At 36.4% G+C, this 23,246-nt stretch overlaps 1 protein-coding gene across 1 annotated transcript in view; it reads right to left on the bottom strand.

Moving 5' to 3' along the window:
- The window catches only part of NBEA (neurobeachin), a 658,659-nt gene that overhangs the window by 66,748 nt on the left and 568,665 nt on the right, over positions 1-23,246 (bottom strand). The window contains 2 exon segments of the mRNA XM_033103847.1: positions 10,258-10,377; positions 21,230-21,370. Of these exon segments, the coding sequence (XP_032959738.1) occupies positions 10,258-10,377; positions 21,230-21,370 (261 nt within the window).

Genomic DNA, 23,246 nt, shown 5'->3' on the forward strand with positions numbered 1-23,246 from the left:
TCAGGTGGGTCGCCCTGAGAGGCAAATATAGATTAACAATGAATTATGTACAAGGCATCACAGCCACAGTGAACTGTGGAAAAGGAGAATGTGAGATTAGTATCAATTGATATAAATTTTCAGTGACTTGAATGTAAAAAGGGAAATTGAGGAGGGTGAAAATAAAAACCAATAGGTAAATAAACACCCTGATTTGCAAATAATGATACAGCTTAATTGGTGGATAACATGGAGGCTAAGGGTGCTCCAGCAATACGAGAACAGCAAGGATTATAATGAGATCAGATTCTGGGCTAGGTCAGGATGACAGTGTGTATTATGTTGACCTGAAGGAGCCATTTGGTAAAGGTTTGTGGTCACTGATTAGAAGGCACAGTGAAGGATCATCGCTATTCTCACATAGTATTTGTACTCAATCAGAAACACGTAATGGTTACAGACGGAATGTTTCGGTTCCTCTAAAATTCGCACATTGACACCGTGTCCCCTAATGGGATGGGATGGTGTTAGGAGCATTAGGGCAGGAGGGCGGAGCCCTGTGAATGCGGTTAGTGTCCTGTCAGAGTCCTGAGAGAGCTTGCTTTGTCTCTGCCGTGTGGGGACACAGCAAGAGTGTGGCCCTCTACCGACCAGGAAGCAGGCTCTCACCAGACACAGAACCTGACCATGTGGGCTGGGCGCCTTGATCATGGCCTTCAAACCTCCAAAACTGCAAGAAATAAATTTCTGTTGTTTATAAGCTACCCAGTTTATGGTAAAATACAGCAAAGCAGTCCGAGCTGACCCAAATTATAATTAGTAACTTATTATTTTCATGCATGAAGATAAAACATACCACTTTCTTTGATCTTGCCCTCTTTTGGAAAAACATGGGAAATTAGGAAAAGATGTAGAAGAGAGAAAGAACTGCTGTTTGCACGGTGCTCGTCTTACATGACCCTGAATGCAACAGCACCCGCAATGGTCTAAAAGGGGGAAAGGAATGGAAGCTCATGTAGCTGCTCGGTGTGCAGGGTGATTTATATGGAATAGGCTCACATAAGTCAGGGGTTTCCCTACCGCCTTCCGCCAGTTATTTGTGTTCATGTCCTCTCTCTAGAACTAGACGACAGAAACTTTCTTGAGGACAGAGAGGGGATGTATGCCCACATGGATATAGTTTTTTTTTGTGTGTGTGTGTTTTTAAACAGCCTAAAGACTTTCAATTTATCTTCAACTGTCTCAGTGCTCAAATGTTTTTCATATATATCATTCCTCATTCTTTCTTGTGGAATAGGGTCATACATATATAGAATATGTGGTTATTATTTACTTACTTACCACTGTAATAGCATTTCACTGAATGCCATTAAATTAGATTCGCAAAGGCATAAGAAGCCTAGAATTTTATATGAATAACAATTTGGGCAAAAGCAGATTCTTGGCCTTACTTTGTGAGGTTTACATTTTGTTGAATTCCCTCTAGCTCTTGGTGGTATATTTTGTATGCAGCAGGTGCTTATTAAATATTAAACTACTGAAGATATTACATAAAGTTATTTCAATAGCACTAGAAATCTTCTGGGGGCTATGCAGATGGTTGGAAGAATGCTTCAAGACAGGAAAAGAGCCAACGAAGAAATTTATTAAATAAAAGATGAAGGATGCTCCTAGAAACAAAATTTGTACCTCTTGAGGGGAAACGTTTGCAGTTTAAAAAAAAAAGGTTATCTTGCCTACGCGAGTTTTGTTAAAAGACTCAAAAGTGTCAAAGAGTTCCATTTAAATTTAGAAAAAGTGCGTTTTAAAGTTGCCAGAAAAACTACCCAAAGTGCAGAAGTGAGAGAAGCAAGACCTATTTCATTTTAGTTTAAGCACTCTGGAAAGAAGGGGCTGAGAGCCGGGCCCCACCAGGGAGAACCCAGGAAGGCTGAGAAGCAGCTGCCCTGCTGGGAGTTGGAATGGCAGGGAGAAGCGCACTTCAGCAGGAACATTCTGGAAGGCGTTACTTGGGGCCGGTCATGAAGAAGGAGCCCTACCAGGAACCCCTAAGTGAGACGTTTTTCTCTGCTCCAGTCCTCATCTGGCCCACCAGAATGTGGTCTTTTATTATTATTGTTACTATTAAAATTTATTGGGGTGACAGTGGTCAACAAAACTACATAGGTTTCAGGTGTACAATTCTGTAATACATCATCTATATATCACAGTGTGTGTTCACCACCCAGAGTCCTTTCCCCTTCCATCACCAGAATGTAGTCTTAAATTAGGGTGGTGACCAAGATGTGGGTGTAAATTTTGAGAGGCTGGATGTTTGAAGGCATGGACAAACTCTCAGATTTCTAATAGTGGGAACAGTCACAAAACAGACAGATTTTTAAAGTGAATATGAAGAAATTTCTGGAGTGTAGCTATTTTCAAGACTCCTGAAAAAGACCAAACACTTAAGTGACTAAACTGCCTGAACCTTGAAGTCCTGAGCTGGGGATGTTTGGTTTTTTTTTTTTCTGAAGGGGGAAGGAACAGTGAGAAAAATCACCAAAAGTCTAGCGAGAAGTTGCTGAAGCAGCAGAGTGGGTGAAAATTTGATGCCCTGGTTTTATTGTTTTAAATCTTATTTCAAATGGCATTTTCAATTTCAAAGTTAGGATGTAAAGGTGAATTTACATTCACATTATATTATTTAAAATTTGCTCCTTTAAAACAAATAAGCCTAATGAATAACAGAGTTTCATCTCTGAGATTCGACTGTTTCCAAGAAGGTCACAATTACAGTATCTGTGCCACACGACAAGGAATCAGCTGAAATGCCACCTCTGCTCATTTAGTCTTAAAATAGCAGGTTTTGTTCCGTTTTGTTTGTATCTTACTATGTCTTGTTTTAAGTGCTTTATGCATCCCTCTTAATCTTCACAAAAACTTCATACATAGGTATTCTCATTCTTCTCACTTCAGAGATATGAACACTGAGACAGAGAAGTTAAGTAATTTGCCAATGACTATGCTGCATGTGTAGGTGGTAAAGCCAGAAATCAAACCTAAACACTTGAAATCCAGGGTCCCGGCTCTTACATTCTCTATTTCGCCTTTTAAAGCAGCAAGCCGGTCACTCTCTTTGACTTCGTTTTGTTTGAATTTTCTGCATAGCAGTTATTATTTTCTCTGTTGATTTACTTCTGCTTCCGTGCCCCACTGTAAGGGCTATCCCGCGACAGAAGGGATCTTGTCTGTTTCCTCCTTTGCTTGCCACTCACTTGCTAAGAATGGGGCCTGCCATATAATTGGTATGCAATATACATTTGTGGAATGAAAAATGAATCAATCATTGCCATATATTTATCATATCCTGAATTTCAGGCATGAAATAGTGATTAAAAAATATTGAAGATCGTGGTTTTCAAAATGTATTAGTTAAAGCAGAATTACCTCAGGCTGCCTGTTAGTTGTAGTTAAGGGGGAGGTGGGTGGGCAGGCAGTTGTGGGATCGCCCCTTCTTCTTTCAGGGAAGTGCTACTTTATGTGCACTGGAATCAGAGAGATCTGAGTTTAAATCCTGACTTCTTGCTATACTGGGCAAGTTTCTTAACCACTTGAAAAAGAAACCAGCTTGTTGATATGCAAAACTGTGAGGATGATAACATCTAACTCTCAGTGTAGGTGTGAGGATTGAATGAGGGTTATGTGTGTAAAACAGTTTCACAGCTTTACATAAAATACATTTTAGAAGATATTCACTCTATTTATATACATACACACACACACACACACACACACACATATATATATACATATATATATTCAATATATATATTTTTAGATGCAGATCAAAAATATTATGGCTGAGTTTACCCAGTACTGAAGTACATCTGTAATCAGTAAAAAATTTTGTCACTTTGGATATTTGTGTTTGAATGAATACCTGTGTAGACTTTTCAGATGACTAAAGTATTTTTATCACCTATATAGACAGACTTATATGTTACGCAGGCTAATCGGATATATTTTTATAAATTATTTGTACTTCAGATTTTGGTTTTGTCCAAATGCACAGATTGAATTGGATGGTGTAAACCAAAGTAGAACTTAAAATTGTTTTAAATTAGTAGCTTGTAGAGTTTTTCAAAGATCCCTGTAACAACCCCTCCCATGCCACGTGCCCCTTAGCCATTTCTACTTTACCACTGCTCCCATAGGGGGGTGGAGTCTATTCCCGCCTCTTTGAATGTGGGCCAACTTATTTCAACACACTGGATTGTGACAAAGTGACACTGCAGGATTTCCAGAGAAGCCTAAGATTTAAGGGGCCTTGTAGGTTCTGTTTTCGCCCCCTTTAGAAGCCAGCAGCCACATAAAATGGTGCGGCGACCTTGCCAGGAAGACCATGCAAAGAGTCCCTTGCTGTTCTAGCCAGCTCAGATGAGGCACAAAACAGGTAGCAAAGCCATCTTGGCTTCCCTGGCCCAGCCAAACCACTCCAGGGCCACTGTGTAGGAGAGATGAGTAGTCCCTACTGAGCCTTAACTCCAATTGCATGATTGTCAACAAATAAATAGTTGCTGTCGTATTAAGACCAAGTTTTGGGTGATTTTGTTATACAGCAGTAATTAGCTGAAACAGAAATGAGTGCCTGGAAGGGGAGTGCTGGAGTAATAAAAACGGAAAACACGTGGTATTAGCTATAGGACTCGGCAGTAGGCAGAGGCTGGAAGTGGGGTGAGGAGACTGTTGGTAGAATCTGGGTGATCCGTAAGGAAGTTGCTCTCAAAAGCAGGGGAAAAGCAACATGTGTTATAGAGTGGTGGGAAATGAACAAGACTGGTTTCTACAATAATTTCAAAGATAGAGAAAGTATCTAATGAACCTGTGCTTCTGGTTAAGGAGATTTCCAGGCAGAATGCTCAAAGGGACCACTGTTGTTTTTTTTTTTTTTATGGTAGATGGATAAAGTGTTATGAACTAAGGAAGAAACTTCAGTTTTGAGGCAGTATTTAGAGATATATAAGGGCCTGTCAGATTCTTGAACTAAGAATGGGTTCGGGACAAAGACTGACTAAGGTGCTATAAGTAAAATATGGCCACCGGGTGAATAGTGGACCTGTAGGTCTCTTTGTAAACACTCTGCAAACTTTAAGGTAGTGGTTTGTAGCGCCACTCAGCTACACAGAGGGATTTGGAGAATCTGAAGAACTTTATAAACAGCATCCTAATTCACAGCCTGAAGTAGAGAGGATCCCATCAGAAAAGGATTTGTGGACATGAGTTTTTTCTAATCATGAACTATAATTTAATGGTTCATGATTAAATTTTAAATTTTAATAGTTCACTGAAAGCCCACACATTTTTTAGGCCCACACATTTTTTAAGTTTAAGAAGGCCTTGGCCCCAACTTTCTATGGCCAGGATGCATGTGGAGAAAGTTCCTCAGTGACTGCTGTGTACCTCCCGTAGTTCTCCTTTTTTTGACAGTGTCTGTTGAGGTTCACCTGGTTCTGTCTTATCTGTGTGCTGACCAAAAGAATGCGGTGGAGGTGACACACTGTGACATCCAAGCCTAGGCATTAAGTGGCTTTGCCGTTCCCATTTTGCAGTCCTCTTGGTATCAAGTCCCCATTAAAAAAAGTGTGGTAATCTTCCTGGAAAGGGAGAGAAGACCAGCTAGTCCCCGGCTGTTCCAGCCATCCTTGCTAAGGCACCAGACATGTGAATGAAATCATCTTGAATCCCCCAGACCCGGATGGGCCACCCCAGTTGAACTGACATGAATCAAAGACAAACTGCACCTGACGAACCCTAGTCTGATTATAAAATACTGAGGAAAAAAAGGTTGTTTTTTTGTTTTGTTTTGTTTTGTTTTTTAAGCCACTAAATTTTGGGGTGGTTTTTTACACATCAATAAATGACTCCAATTACTCCAAATATTCCAAGTGGCTGGATATGACCATAGGATCGTGCTGAATTATGAAAGCAGCATACCCGCCAATGGCTAAAGTGCTGAAATAAGTCAATAGCCCTCAGCGCTAGTTCTGGCTTCTCTACCTGCTATGTCAATGTAGGCAAGTGACTTAATAGCTGCGAACCTCCTTTACAGATTAGGGATAATGACAGCTGTCCCACAGGACTGTTCTGAGGACTGCAGCAAACAACCAGGAAAAAAGCATGTTTAAAAACTACTGAGGATTATTCCAAAAGGAATGAATTCTACTGTTATGACTTGTAAGTGTGCCCCTACAGAGGCACTTTAGGCACCAGCTTAAATAGCTCTTCTGCTTACTCTCTTCCCATTGATAGATTTCTGTTAATCAGCTTCTCTTTAAGGAAAGGGTCGAAGTAGTTTACATTTTCCTAAATGAAAAATGGTGCAGAAAGACACCAAATATTATTAAAGAAATGGCGAGATAAATATTAAAACAGGCACTTTGTATCTGTAAATTTGATTTCTAGTTTATTTGAACAGCTATACTAAAACCCCATGGTACAGTTAATAGTATTATATGTGTTCCATCAATAAGGAGAAAATATCCTCAAACACAATTTCTAATTTACAAGCTTATGACAAGTTCAAGCTGCTGAGAAATTGGACTTGAAAGTCTGTCTTACAATGATAGAAGGCCACTATTAACACTATCATAATTGTATACCTATTGCATCAAACCTGACATTTCAGTTTAATATGTTTTGCTGAGAGAACATACGATTTTATGGCTTCCAAGTGAAATCAAAACCAACGCAGCCGTTTTCACTTTCCGAATATAATTCACTGCAAGGTTTTAAAGCTGCCATCTCTTTTCTTCCCTTTTTCCAAAAGATTGATGCCCTGGCATTCGTTAATTCCACACGAGCTCCTAATGGGTCACTGAGTCAGTGGTGAGCACCTCCATTAACTGTATTAATTTGCACTATGTCACCTTAATGACATTTTGTAGCAGCTACCTTTTCTGACATCTACATAGCTATTCAAAAGTAATATAACAACTTCTGAAGGCATTAAGGAAAATTAGTGTAAGAACTGCAGCCAGTGGAATATCACTGTTACCAAGACTATGCTAGAGGAGAGAAGTAAAATAATATACAGTAAAAACTAACTGGTCTGACTTAACTCAGGAGACTTCTCTCCTGACAGGTCACTTCACCAGCACTCTTCTGCTCAGCTGGTACTCATTACCCCAGGAAGAGACTGACACTAATACAGACAGACAGAATAAAGCCATCCACTCGGTTCTAGTTCTCTCTTATATGAGTAACTCACTAAGTCAGTAGATATTGCAGAGATATTTTTCTTCAGAAATGGAAAACATTTTTTTACATTATATACATGCTTTATTTTTATAGCTTAGGGATAAAAAAATCAAAAGCTTAGGTTTTAACACACAGTTAGCAAAACTATCATGACTCTTGGTAACATATTCTTCCCTGCTAAATCAGGTATTATTTTAGAGGAAAAAAAATACCGTACATTTTAATTAGTATATTTAAATATGAATTTAGAAAATCTCAAGGTACAACCAGTATTAGCAAAAAGCTTTTAACATGCCCTTAAGGAGGACCCTAAAATTCTGACGCTCTAAAGGGAAGGACTGATACATTTGGACATGCATAACAGCAACAACAAAAGCATAACTGAAATATACTGATAGAGGAAAGCTGAAAGACTGAGAAACCATACTTGCAACTCAACTTGCTGCAATTTCAAAGATCTTTTTCAAATCAATAAGGAAAGATCTTTTTCAAATCATGTGACTCAACTGAAAAATGAGCAAAACATATGAGGAAGTTTACAGTTCAATAAATAAGAAATGCTCAACTTCACTCCTGGTTCATGAAATACAAGCCAAAACAAAGATAACTCCGTGTTTTACTCACCAGATTAGCAACACCAGGCTGTTTACTATACTAATGACGAAGAAGCTGGGGAGGAGGCACTCACACTCTGTTGTGGGAGTGAATTACCATTGAGGGAATCCTGGTTTGGCAATAGCTTTCAAAAGTAAAAATGTTTCTAGCCTTTGAACCACCAGTCCCATTCATAGAAATTATCCTTGACACATATACAGGAAGTTCATCAAGATGTTTGTGCAAGGACGTTCACTGAAGCTTTGTTTCATAGTAACAATCAGAGAGAAAGACATACTATGCATCCATGGGAGTGTGTAACTAATTATTGTACTGTGTGAAATGTGCAGCCTTAAAAAAGAAAGGGTCCAGTGGAAAGATATTCAAGATACATTATCATAAAAGATGAAAGGTTCAGGGCGGCAGGAGAGAACTGAAAATGAGAGCAATTCATGCAACGTTGAACTGTGGAAATGGGCTTCTTATGAACTAATTAAGTCGAGGGAGTGGGGGATGGTACCTGTTTGCATTCAGTACGGCTGCTTGGGGATAAAAAATAAAAAAAACCTCCCAAATTAGTGATAGCCACATTGATCTTTGTCCTTGATGACGTGTCCCCAGGAGCCAAAAGAACATAATAACAAAATGGAAACGTTTCTGAAGAGTTTCAGAATATATGAGAATTCTCCCAGCAGTTTTAGAGGGAAAAGCCTGCTGGTCAGAGATTGCCATGTAACTTGGTCAGATATTTGGTGATCAAAAGCATCAATAAAATGGTCAGGAGAGAAAGTAAAGCCTAAAACTCTTATCTACATACATAAATTAGAATGACTGACTCTGATGTAATTGTGGGCTTTGAATTAAGTTGAAAAGTCAAGTTTCTTTTTCATGAGGATGTCAAACAAGAGTGAGCAGGCATTTTTACCCGAAAGAGTTTGATGTAATATGGATATAGCTCTGAATTAAGATATAAATCATCTTACATGGGATAGGATGCCTTAAAATATAGAGAAGAATATTTAATTCACATATAAAATATTTATTGAATGCTTTTTATGAACACTATGCTAATTCTAGAAGACCATGGGCTCCCCGTTCCCTGCAAATTCTCAAAATTTTATTAAGAAACCTATGTAACTTGACTAATCATTGTCACCCCAATAAACTTTAATAAAAAAAGGAAAACAAACGGACTCCCTCCCTGATTTCAGTGGTGGTATATTAGTTTAAATGATGTTTTTTGGATCTTTTAGAATTTCATTCCTCAGTTTTAAGTCTGTTAGGAGAAAAATGTGGGCATTAAAACTTTAATGAAGTAAAGATTCATGTTAAATTATCTTATTTCCAAATAAGAATATCTTGTGTGTATAAATTAATATTCATTTATGCAAACTTTGATGGCTATAAATAAGACATAGAGATGCGATATACTCTTTGGACCCATTTTCTTTATTTTTTTGCTTTCGAAAAAACAAAAATGAAAACAAAAACTCAACAAAGTTGTGCTCATCCACTTTTCTTCCTGTTCAGTAACACTGTAATTGCCTTTTAAAAATGTTTGTAACAGATAAGCATAAATATAAATATGATAATTTTCACTTTAATTCACTGCTTTTGTTGGATTAAAACCCTAATCAGAATGATAGTATACCATTTTTATATCTAACCGTATGAATGGCCGTGAGAGGAAAAATTTTGCCTTGAAGAAAAAGGGATTAAAATAAGAAACACATATACCTATGCAATAACCTGATCATATAATTTTATTATCAGGGGAAAAAAATGAGAAAAATGAAAGAACAAATGCATTTTATTGTTTTGAATACAACTATTTTTAAGAACAAAAGCCCATATAAATGAATTAACAATAGTTAAGTGGTACCAACTGTAAAATTGCTCTGCTCTCTGGCTGTTCCTGGATATTGTGTATTGGTTTAATCTAATGTGTATTGTTGCATAGTACCCCCAGGCACAGTCAAGTAAAAGCTAAGGTTATACAGAAGAGCCTACATTTTAAATGGGTCTTGTCATTAATGCTTTATTAATTGCCCCCGGCTATGTAAACCCAAAGCTAGGCAAGCTATAACAATATGACACATTAAGGTCAAATTCAATTCCTGCTGTGTTTTATGGAATGGGCTAAATATTGAGTTAACAGCAGGAAAGGCAATTTATGGGCTTTTCTTTCCATCTCCTGATTATTCGATGTAAATTGGATAGGAATTTTTTGAAATAAGGAAATCACCTTATTTGAATAATATAAAGGATCTTGAATCATTTTCTATGATGTTCAAAATTATTTCCTTTGGTTTCCTTTTAGGTTAGATGTGCCACATAATTTTAAAAAGCTACTGTATAAAATGTCTTATATACCCACTTCAATTTTAAAATATGAAAATTTCAACATATTTTGAAGTTAAATTAATATCAACAAATAAAAGAGCCTACCTTTACATCAGAAGTATCTCTCTGACTAGTTCTCCAAGACCTTGCGACTGCTGAGAAGGTTCGATCTGGATGGTCAAATTTTCCATCATTTGCATTGAGGAAGAAGGTTGTGAAAGGTTCCTATGCAAGGGAAAAAAAAAGAAAAGAAACAAGAATTTGACCCTTCTGAACACAGCTGCCCTCAGTCTTTTGTAAAATACGATTTTCTTTAACCCTCTTGAGGTGGACACCGTGCAGGGTCCTGGAAAGATGCCCACATCAACGGAGTCCTGATATGCCTATCTGGGCCTGAGTGGGCCACAGTCACCTGTCATTCTGCAACCTCGGTAGGTCATTTTGCTTCTTGGACTTTAGTCTTCTAATGTATAAAAGGATGAAGTTCTAGTGCTCTGTGATTTTTATGAAAAATGATTTTGCATTATTGTCAATTTATAACTCAGATTTTCTTTCTCATACTAAGGCCATACATAATAACACAACAAGAAGAAAAACACTCTGAAAATCTTCACAACAGTGTGGAATGAGGTAGGCAACGTCCATCTTGGATTACCCCTCAAATTCTACTAAAGTACTTGTACCACATTATGGTCTGAGGATCTTATTAAAATGCAAATCTCTGCTTACAAGCTTTCCCAAGCTTTTCAGAGCTCTTAGAAGAAACTCTAAACTACTCAGTTTGTCCTAAAAGCACCTGAATGCTCTGGAATCTGCTCGACTTATTTCTCCATTCACTTGTTCACATTCTAAGGTTCTGCCACAGTGCTCTCACTTCTTGTCCTTTGTGCCTGATGTTCCCTCTGCCGGGTACAAACTTTTCCCTCTAGCTCACCATCCTTACTTGGCTAAGATCTTTTTTTCATCCTTTAAGTCTCAGCCAAGGTGTCATTTCCTCCTGAAAGACTTTCCTTGATTTTTCCAGGCTCTTCAGTATGCTCAAACAGCAAACTATATTTCCTCAAACATATCACTGAAGCATTTGCCACACACTTTTGTAATTGGTTTTTAACTTGTCTATCTTCCCCCACTGCATGAATAGATACCATATCTGTCTCGTTCACTGTTTCATTTCCAACACGTAGAACAACTGCTGGTACATAGAAGAATAATGTATAATTTGTATGTATAAGGGATGAATGAAATAAAGTAAGTGTAAGTAAGACTAGATAAACTCTAGTCCTTCTAGTATTCTGTGACATTACCTTAGATAACGATGTCTGTCACCTATGACATATTCCCATAGTAGGAAATCTAGGAATAACTTCATCACAAAGTCCTAATGAATTTATTTAATGTTAGTGATTTTTCTGTAGTGTTTATGTTGGGAGAGAGGCATTACGGCAGATGTCAAACTGTTTCCAAATTTAAAAGGATTAAATAACTATCATTTTTATTAAGGATTTCTTAGTTAAGTACAACAAAGATAAATATGTATTTCCTTTTCCATAGTTCAATTCTTCTCTCAAGTCTAGGATGAATGACATGTCACATAGGTTCAATAATGTTGAGAAATCTTTCCTAAATATTTAGGATTTTTTCTTTAATATACAATCTGTTTATTCTTTTATATCTATAAAACATTATTTTGCTAATTTAAACTCTTTTTTCCACTAGCCATAAGGTCTAGCTGTCAGGCCACAGTTACAAATATTATCTTCCTCACCATCTTCCTGAAATCTAGTGTGGCTACATGTCATTAATTTTGGAAGTTTGTAATGTAGCACCAATATTTCACGTTCACTGTTGAATGACAGAAAAGCATCATGAAAGAGATAAGATGAAGAATGATATAACAATATATAGGTAAGGGGGGTATTATTGAGTCACCTGAAAATCAGATAGGCATCCAGGAAGTCCATATTGCCATTTAAGATTTTAAGTGATATGAGTGACTAATAGATGTTACCAAAATTGAGTTAGGAACAAAAATTATGAGATGTCTTTCACTAATTAATTTGCTTTGTAGAGTTTTAACTCACTATTAAATGTGAGGTAGTTGATGCAGTTTATGTTATCACTAAATTAAATTAAAGTGGGGATCTAAAAATTCTAGAAGTAGCAATGGTAAATCAAATGCAATGTGACAGATCTAAGTTTGAATCTCGGTGGAACCATTTACCTCTCTTAGGCAAGTAACTTAACCTGAAGTAGTTGTGCTAAGTATCTCAGTTCCTTCATCTATGTTAATTGGGGATGACAATACCTTGGGGGTAATTAAGGGAATTATATAAGATTAAATGATATTGAGAAAGCTTGAAGTATCTTATCATACATGACACAGTTCTAAAAATGACCACCAGCTTTATACACTGTGTCAAGTATTCATGCCTGCGCTCTGCACCAGATTGCCAGTTCACTAGACAACCTGACCAGACTCTTACTGTTTCCCTTAAAATAAGACCTACCCGGAAAATAAGCCCCAGTTAAGATCGTCAGCCAGATGGACAGATTTAGTACGTTATGAAGATGTTCCAGAAGAAGATGACATGACTGTATTTGAATAAATGTAGATTGTTGTACATGAAAAAATAAGACATCTCTCAAAATAAGCCCTAATGCGTCTTTTGGAGCAAAAATGAATATAAGACCTGGTCTTATTTTCAGGGAAACACGGTAGTTCCTTAGGTCTTATTCTTTGTATTCTTTTTTTCCCTTTGTTTTCAGACCATGCAATAATGTGTTTTATTATATATGGGTTTTTCAAATGATTTCCTCAATCTGTCCATACACACACAAAAATAAGTGTACTGTTTAGCATATTGGAACTTGCAAAACTGATCATTGCCTAGAGAAGGGAAAATTATCCCTAAAACATGCTTAACCCGGAGGCCAGTTCATCTGCCGACCTCCAAGAGCATGGAGATGGACATGATAGACAAAAGGTCCCCATCTGAGCCTTTATGTACCACCATTCGATAACCCTTCTTCAGGCCCAGATTGGCAGCACATTTCTTGTCAACAATCATTAAATGTCTAAGAAGACTTTCATCTTCTGCTACAGAAGTCTAGGACATATGCTTCTTGGGTATTACCAGAAATGTGTTGGTGTTTGAGGGGAAATGTCATGGAAAGTAGGACACTGGTCAGCCTCCAAAATGATTTTGGCTGTGATTTCCCTGCGAATGATCTTCCCGAAAATCATGCTGCTACCTTACCGTGTTTCCCTGAAAATAAGACCAGGTCTTATACCGTATTTCCCCCAAAATAAGACCAGGTCTTATATTAATTTTTGCTCCAAAAGACGCATTAGGGAGTATTTTCAGGGGATGTCTTATTTTTTCATGTACAACAATTTACATTTATTCAAATACAGTCATGCCATCTTCCTCTGGAACATTGTCATAATGTACTAAATGCATCCATCTGGCTGACGATATTAACTGGGGCTTATTTTCGGGGTAGGTCTTATTTTTAGGGAAACATGGTAGCAGTCTTATCTGTCATCATGGCCTCTGTCCCGCGTGGGTGCTGGGATAAAAGGCTCCTTAGGTCTTACTCATCTGTGTAACCTCAGCCAAGCGCAGGACTTGGCTCAGTCAGTGTTTAATAAATGTTTGTCTAGTAAATGTTAACAAGTGTTTAGTAAACTTGCAAGCGACTTTTGGGAAACGGCTGGGTAAGAGTAAGATGTAGTTTCTCTTGTCATTGGTAACCAGTAGTTTGACCCAAAAGTTGTGTCTTCCAATCCACTTCCTCATTATTCTAGGATGCTGGTGGAAGGCAATCATTATTTGTTTTCTCTGTACATAGTGGGCAGTGATTAATTTAGAAGGATCAGACTTATCTCAATGTATTTAACCTATTAAAAGATGTGAATGAAGACCAATTTATACTATGCAAAGCCTTACTTATCATCAGCCACTAAAAGCTGATCTCGACCCCGATGTAAATGATCCTGGTTTTCACCCTTAACAAAGACATGCCAAGAACAACACAGATGGGCATAGAGAAAAGCAATCAGAAACTGAAGAATCATTTTTATTTCTGGTCATGAAGTTTATGAACCTAGTGGCGCCTCTCAGCAGAGAATACTCAAGAACTCCACATTTCACTGTTCTGAGTAGCTTTTAAGGAGATCTGATTAACAACTGTTTCAGGGTCACATACTACATACATTACTGACATATAATTTTCATTATTCCTGAAGGCCTCCAGCTGCTACACGGTAGAGTACTAATGGAAATTGATAACCTATTTGTTTATAAGTGGGTATTGATTTTTCAAGCTCGGATTACCATGGAGATTACCTTTCTCCATGTGTTTTCCTTTTACCTTCAAGGTACAGCACGAGGCCTTCCTTTTTCATTTGACTCATGCTTGACTAACATAGAGAATCAAGTGCTACATAAAGCTCAAGGAACTTGTATATTTCTTCACCGAACACATGTGGATTGAACCATTTGCTATGTGTATATCACCGTATCAGATATTTTATTCTTACACTAGAAAGCTTTTGGCTTAGGAAAAAAGATGTACAAATGAATAAATATTAAACAGAAATTGAAGTACTGGCACTAGTTGGGCTTTAAAAACTCCAGGTTAGTTCCTGTAATATAAAAGGATGGCTTCCTTCTCCTAGTTACATCCACTCCAAGGTCACTTCATATCATCCAACCCTTCTTCTGTGCTAGAAAATACAACTAACCTGTCCTGCACTAAGAAGTACCTGTGCTACTGAATTCTATCATAACCTTTAGTTCCCTGAAAGAACACTAACGACCTTCCCTGCCTTTCAATGATTACAGACCAATTCCATATTGAGCAATCTTACTCCACTCCCCTGCCCCTCTTCTCTTTAGCCAATTCCTTTATTCTTCTGTCTTGTATGCTTTTTGATTAATCATCTCATAAGAACCTTTGCTTACGTCCCTCCCTCCTTGAAGTTTTCTTCTTTTCCTTCTCTTCATTTCGTTTGAAACAAACCCCACCCATGGGTAATAGATAGTGCTTGGGCTATAACTAAGTCAAACAAAAGGGGTATATTTGGAATTGATATGAAACATAAGTACTAAAGGGAAGAGAACTATGAATTACTGAGCACCTCTCTATGCTCGGCACTGTATTACCTCAGTTAACTCAATCCTCACTGTTATTGTTCAGAGTAGGGACAATTAGTCCCGTTTGACATCTGAGAAAATCAAGATCTCATTCTGGGACATGGAGGAGCCATTATTTCCACTGTGCTTTGTCTAACTTTGCTTTTGAAAGAACCCAAGAGTACCATCTAGAATCTTCAAAGTCTAGTAATTAACCCATGTACCTGTTATATACCATGCTTTTCATTAAGAATTCCTCATCTTCCTCTCAGCAAATACGTATGTCCTTAAGCATCAGTATTCAAGATAAATGTGACAATATTTTATTCAGTAGCATTATCTTTTGGTTGTAATGACACACTTGCAAAAATGTTTCTATTATTTTTTCACTATAAATACGTATTTTTAACACATAGTATGGTTTAAACAGGTTCTTAGGTAGGCTTTCAAAGCAACCCATAATTTATAAAGAAAGTCCCAAATTCTAAACAACTGATTTATAAATTAATTCTGTTGCACAACCTATTTAACTTCCTAAGAATTATGATTATGTATAAAAGAATTATGATTAAATGTTTGACAAATTAATTTTTTAGAGGTAAGTTGAATATATTGAATTCAAAAGGTGAATAGGTTATTAAGGGATGAAAGGTCAGAGAGTGATATTTAATTACTTCTGTGTAGGTTATATGTGCTGAGTAAGAGTTAAAGTAAAAACATTCCAAGTAACGTGTCCTTTTATACTACTTAATATCTGAAGAAACTCCAAACTCTGCTAAAATAGTTTATTCGTCATTTGCTCGATGGCAGCTAGCAAGAAAACAGTCTTTTCAGAGTCTTGTAATTTAGACAGTGACTTCATTGGTGGTTTGTTTAATATAATATTTTTAATTTAAAATAATGAGGTATTTAGTTAATTCATATTTTAAAGCAATTGTTACCATTCTCATACTAAATATATTGACTGAAACTAATAATGAGCTTAATGATTGTGGGTCTAAAAGTCTTGAAAGGTAAAGGGCAGTCCCTTTAATCTGCATTTTGTTTTTACCAACAAATTCTTAGTGACATGAATTTTAATGCATTTTCTACTTCATAAACTTCTATTGCAATGGGAGTGAGGAAATCACAATTCCCTGGGCCATTAGGTTAAACGTGTAGAAAACTATTAGACTACGGTACTTCTCTTTGTAATAGCACAACACAGGATGTGTTGGCTGAATGAGTCCCCATTAAAGCAGTCCTATAGATCTGTTCTGTCCACTACATTAGCCACTAGCCACATGTGGCTACTGAGTACTTGAAATATAGCTAGTTCCAACTGAATGTGATATAAATATAATATTAATTTTGGATTTCAAAGACTTAACCCCACCTCCACCCTCCGAAAGTTAAATATCTCAATAATTTTTATATTGGTTACATGTTGAAATCATAACATTTTGGGTATATTGGGCTAACAAATATATTTATTAGAATTAATTTCACCTGTTTCTTTTTACTCTTAAATGTGGCTACTAGAAATTTTAAATTACATAAGTGGCTGGCGTTATATTTCTGTCCTTTAGCACACTATGAACAGCACTAAAACGTACCTGTGCTATATACGAGGTCAGACAATTAAGTTCACAAACTTATTGCAACAAGGTTGCTAGCCTTTTTTAATATCAGAGGAATTATTCATTATGAATTTGTACCAAATGGACAAACAGTTTACCTAATACTATCTGCAAGCGCTGAAAAAGCTGTGTGAAAAAGTTAGACAACAATTCATGGCTCTTGCATCACGACAATGCACCAGCTCACACGGCACTGTCTGTGAAGGAGTTTTTAGCCAGTAAACAAATAACTGGATTGGAACACCCTCCCTACTCACCTGATCTGGCCCCCAATGACTTCTTTCTTTACCCGAAGATAAAGGAAATATTGAAAGGAAGGAATTTTGATGACATTCAGGACATCAAGGGTAATACGATGACAGCTCTGATGGCCATTCCAGAAAAAGAGTTCCAAAATTGCTTTGAAGGGTGGACTAGGCACTGGCGTTGGTGCATAGCTTCCCAAAGGGAGTACTTCGAAGGTGACCATAGTTATATTCAGCAATGAGGTATGTAGCACTTTTTCTAGGGTGAGTTCTCGAACTTAATTGTCTGACACCGTATATACATAGCACTTCTGCCATACCCTGCATTGATTCAAATTTGTATTGCATTCTCAGAAATAGAAGAGTATTAATTTAAGTCAAGCTGTTGACAAGTACTTTTATGGACTCACACTTAAATAAGTCTTATATATCTGGCATTAGACTAATTTGATTGCACAAAAACCATTGAATACTACTTTCTGTATTTCAAAATACTACCATCTATATGATACATATGTGACACATCATATATATATTCTTGTTTAAGTCTCAAAACACTTTCCTTGATAATGGTTCCTCAGAAATGGTTTCTGACTATTTTTTAATCCCCCAAATACCTCAGAGAGGTGTCTTACTTCCCCCATAACAGTGGCTCACTATAGCAATGATTGTCTTTTTTTTTAAATTAAAATTTATTGGGGTGACAATGAATAGTAAATTTATATAGGTATCAAGCATACAAGTCTGTAGTACATCATCTATATATCACATTGTGTGTTCACCACCCAGAGTCAGTTTGCAATGATTGTCCTTGATGGGACATGAGGTGATATGAAAAAGCCTCCCAGGTTGAGTATCTGTGGTTTAAATTCTTTCTAAAGTTTTCCTTTTCTACCAGTTTTGGAAGTGCCTCTGAGAGTCCACATGCAATAAAGCGGTGAAGCCACAGACCATGCTGCTGAAGAACAACCCTCAAGGGCTGCTTCAACCAAGGTATGCCATTGCTGAGCTTCCAGACTGAATCTGAAGAGCAAACAGAACTTGAACTTTACCAACACACTTTTTACTCTAGGTTTTTTCTTTCTAACTTCCTTTGTTGATTTTTTTGTTAAAACGTTTATAACATGCCCAGCTAGTAAGTCATTTCCCACTAGTAGCAGTAATGATTAAGAATCTGGTTTCATGGTCTGACCATTTGGTGATCACAGAATCTCATTTATTAGTCATTTTGTTTTCTTGTCTGTCTACTTGTGAGCCTAAATTAAATAAGAATATGTTTTATTTCCATTATAAAGGACACTATCTCCTGGAAATCTTGACTGGCAAATTTTTGTATTTCTGTGTTTAGTTTTGACCTGTGGGTAAAACTGCAGGATAAAAGCTATAAATTCTCTCTCTATATGTGTGTCTGTAATTTAGAAAAGCTTTTACGTCTCCTGCGAGTGTAAAGTATTTTCCTATGTCTGGAGACTATTAATAAATTACTACAACCCATAAACTAAAGGTGTTTTGTTCTGATTGGTTTATAGTGGTAAACAGGTACTTACATAAATCTAATATTCCCCCCAAATTAACAGTAAACAAAGAAATAGAACTTCTTATACTTTAGAAGTGCTAGAGTTAAAAAATACTTCTTACGGAACCGCTAGCTCTGAAACATATTTGTAATAAAATCCAAGTTCACATAATTAAGGTGAATTTTGGAACAAATTAGATTAATAACTTTGGTCTATAAAAGAAAGTCTTATGCCTTTTCCTTTAGTTTACAATGATAGAGCTTATTTTTTAAAATAAGATTTGGGTTTGTTTTCTCACAAACCAGTTAATCTAAACTTCTTATGTTGGTTTAGGATTATGACAAATATGAAATTTGAGTTCGATTCAGTGGAATCATAATTCTGACAAACTTATTTTATAACAGAAATTGTTTGCAGTATATTGTCTATCTAATTACTTAAAACATAGTCATACTGCATATTTGTCGTACGTTCAATTTCTCCCCCTTATGTACTAGAGAATGCTTGAGGAAAACTCCAAACTGCAGCTGCCGTTTAGGCAGAAACAAAAACAACCTTTGAAAATAGGAGATGTATCACCATGTGTGCACATATTCATGTATGTCACTTTACCATGTGTTTCTGAGGCAAATCAGTCTCATGCGACACAGTGGTCTGAAGTATATTTTGGTAAGGATAAAAAACACTATTGATTATATTGATTTAGAGATTTGATTTAGCGTTCTAGAATATTCCTCTGTTGCTTATCGAAAAAATAAAATCATGTCATCTGGCTCCAGTAATTGCCCTTTACTAGACTAGATTGGAGAAGGCAAAACTAAAGGCAAAGAGATTAGTTAAGGGCTTTTGCAATAATCTAGATTAAAAATAATGGGAACCTGAACTAAGGATATGCCAGAGTTAATAGAGAAAAGGAGATAGATTGTAGAGATATTTAATTGGTAGGACCTATCTGATGTGATATCTGATTGAACGTAAGGGGCTGGTAAAACAGAAAAAATCTCCAAGCAGTTAACTGAGTGAGTGATCATGCCATTTACTGAGATAGGAAATGCAGTAGGAACCACAGCAAGTTTGTGAAGGAGATGAGTCCACTTTTGGAAATGATGTTAGGGTATGGTGAGATGTGTATGTAGGAAATACCTGGTAGGATATACAAATTTTATATAGTTGGGATGATAAGAAGGAAACCAGGAGAGGATATTGTCAGGGGAGCCATGAGAAGGAAGAATTTCACAGCAAAAGTGAGCAGTGGTGTCAAATGCTTCAAATATATCAAGTATGAAATGGGAAGTTCTACCCCCTTAACTTAAACCTCCATAAGAACAATTCAGTAAAGTGATGGGTGTGGAACCTAAACCAACCAGGCTCAAGACTGCAGAGGAGGTGACAGAGACAGGTGCAGTGCAGTGCAGTGCAGCAGAGGCTGTGCTTTCGTACATTTTACCATGCGGGGTGGGGGGAAGTGGGAAGTACCTGCAGGGTGGGGGGTAGGGGCCTGGAAGGAAGTATTTATTTATTTATAAGACCAAAGAGACTTGAATATATTTATACCTTAGGAGAAAGAGAAAGTAACAAAAAGAAGTCTTCAAGTCATTTAGAGACTGTTTTGAAAATGCACTGCCCAAGAAGCAAGGTTGAGACAGCGGGGAGAGTGTCAGCTTGTGACAATCAGTGAGAAAGGAAACAATGGGCATGAAAGACCAACTCTAGGAGCTTGGTTCCTTTTATAACTGGTTTAGGTATAAGAAGTTCACAATAATCTATAGTCCTAACCTAATTTTGAAAATAAGAAAACTCATTTAAAAAAATGATTCAGGTTTTGCTAGAGTTTGGAATCTCGCATTTCTACTTCATCGATCTCTAATCTTTGTTTCAAACAAATACCACCTGGGTATATACCCAAATAATCTAAGAACATTTATCCGTAAAGACATATGTGCTCTGATGTTCATTACAGCTTTATGTAAGGTGGCCAAGACATGGAAACAACCAAAGTGTCCTTCCGTAGATGACTGGATAAAGAAGATGTAGTATATATACACAATGGAATACTATTCTGCCGTAAGAAAGGATGAAATAGTGCCATTTGCGACAACATGGATAGATCTTGAGATTATGATGCTAAGCGAAATAAGTCAGACAGAAAAAGTCGAGAACCATATGATTTCACTGATATGTGGTACATAAAACTGAAAACAACAAATGAACAAAACAAATAAATAAAGAAACAAAAACTGATAGACACAGATAATAGTTTAGTGGTTACCAGAAGGTAAGGGGGGAGGGGAGTGGTGGGTGAGGGTAAACAGGATCAACTATACGGTGATAGAAGGAGAACTGACTCTGGGTGGTGAACACACAACATGCTATATAGATGATGTATTACAGAATTGTACACTTGAAACCTATATAACTTTACTAACCATTGTTACCCCAATAAACTTTAATTAAAAAGAAACAAACAGATACCAAGTATATTTGATTTTTATTTAATTTACTTATGTTAAAACCTTTGAGGAATTAAAGGCAAACTGTGACAGAACGAAGACACTCACAATTCGCACCAGCCAGGATAAGGTGGAGGTTGCTGTTGAATAGTGCGTGTTGTAATGGTACGGTGGGCTTTGATCGTCTTCCCATGTCTCATAACGCTCTGCATAAAACACAGCTCTCTTGGGGTTCAAAGCACCGATCGGCTATAAAAAGAGAAAACGAAGAATTTTGTTTAATACAGTCATATTAGACATTCTATATTATAACTCTTTATCTTGAAAGCATTTACTACTAATTCATTTTAACCATAGAGCACATATCAACGATTTTGTATTATATTTTTACCAAATTTAATTTTGATATTAATTCCAAATCATTACATTTGATAAAAATCAACCCATAAGGTGATATATATATATATGCAAGGTTTCTAGATTTTACTGAAAGTTTCAGTAAACAGGATTATCAGAGATCCAGTTTAAACTGTTAAGGTGAAACCAATGTTTTTTATGCTATTTTTCCTGCCTACTTAACAACCACCATAATTAACATTTAGCTGGATGACTGGAAATCTAATGAGGAAGTGAAGCAACTGACCGTATAACAACCATATTAGAGAAAAGCTTGTCTTGGCCTGGCACCCAGAATGCGAAAGACATTACCCATAAGGAAATCCTGCATGGACTGTGGGAATGTTAGTTTCATTCTGTTATACAGAAGAAGCATATATTCTTTTTATTAAGTTAAACTGTAAGTCAAAGGCTGATGGAAATAATTCCGACACTTCAGATTCCTTGGAAAGCATTTTGTGATGGCCACTAAGATCCTTTCGATCAGAACCCCAACACCACCGACTATGAAGTTAATCCTTGTACTGAGCACACAGTAAAACTCTAGGACACAATATATCTTTTTTTTTCAACAAAGCATGTGTTAATTGAATCATTGTCTCAAATTTCTTAGCACACCTGATAATAAAGAATTTCTAGCATATAATCCTCATGATTTCTAATAGTAAACTGCCTTAGCTTAAGTTTTTCTCTGATTTTGGTTTAATGGGATATGGAATCCACTCTTATGATACGTAATAGCTACATTACTTTATGTTAGGTGCATACTATAAAAATGAATGTTTATAGAGAAAACACAAGATGGATACTAAGTATAAGATATAACTCCTTTATTTTAAAATTTAATATTACTAGTTAACTATGAAGTTCCCCCAAAGGCTTAATTTTAACAAAAGAAGTAGTAGAAAATTAGTGTTTCAGTAGGACAAATAATGTTACACAAGAGAGAAAGATTCATTTATAAATTGCTTGTAGCTTTTTCTTTCGGTCCTAGGGGACTAATTTAAACAACACAATGTTGTCAGCAGTTAAAAGTCTGTTAGAATTTCCATAATAAACTCTTATTTGCAAGGGTTTTTATACTGAATATTAAAATTATTTGTTAATTATATTCATTTGTCTTTAACTTAATTATGACTTAACAAAGATTAAACAATTTAATAATTTACTTTTTAAAAACTGGTTTAAAAATTCTTTTTAAATGTTTTTAAATGTTTAACCCAAACTTCATTGGGTTAAATCTCATTGGTATCCATCCCTCAAATCTTTTTACATAGATCTAAAAAGGCAATGTAATTTCATTAATTGCCACATAAAATATCAATAATATTTAAAACAAATTTTTAATTACTTTTTTGGTAAAAAGGTAATTACTATAGTGGAATGAATGTGAGTTCTGTTACAATTTAGAAATAGTAAGTTTTTCATTTAAAATGGCCTGTACATATTTTATACTTTCCTAGGTAGCAGATATCTGTTTTTCCAAGTCAATGTTATATTTTTTCACAGCATTTAACATGTTTAATACTTTGTTCTGTCTTGAATATGCTAAAAGACCTTTCATAGGCATAACTTGTCTGCACAATCCTTAAGGATTGACCTTGTCTGCTATTGTTTGTTCTGCCAGACCTCACAAGATATTCTTGTAAAAGGAACATGGCCTTTCCTCTAATCTTTTCCAGCCTTCTCCTCAACTACTGGAAAAGGGATAAAGTAAATATTTACGCTT

The sequence above is a fragment of the Rhinolophus ferrumequinum genome, chromosome 4 (assembly GCF_004115265.2).
Source record: "Rhinolophus ferrumequinum isolate MPI-CBG mRhiFer1 chromosome 4, mRhiFer1_v1.p, whole genome shotgun sequence".
Taxonomy (NCBI): Eukaryota; Metazoa; Chordata; class Mammalia; order Chiroptera; family Rhinolophidae; genus Rhinolophus; species Rhinolophus ferrumequinum.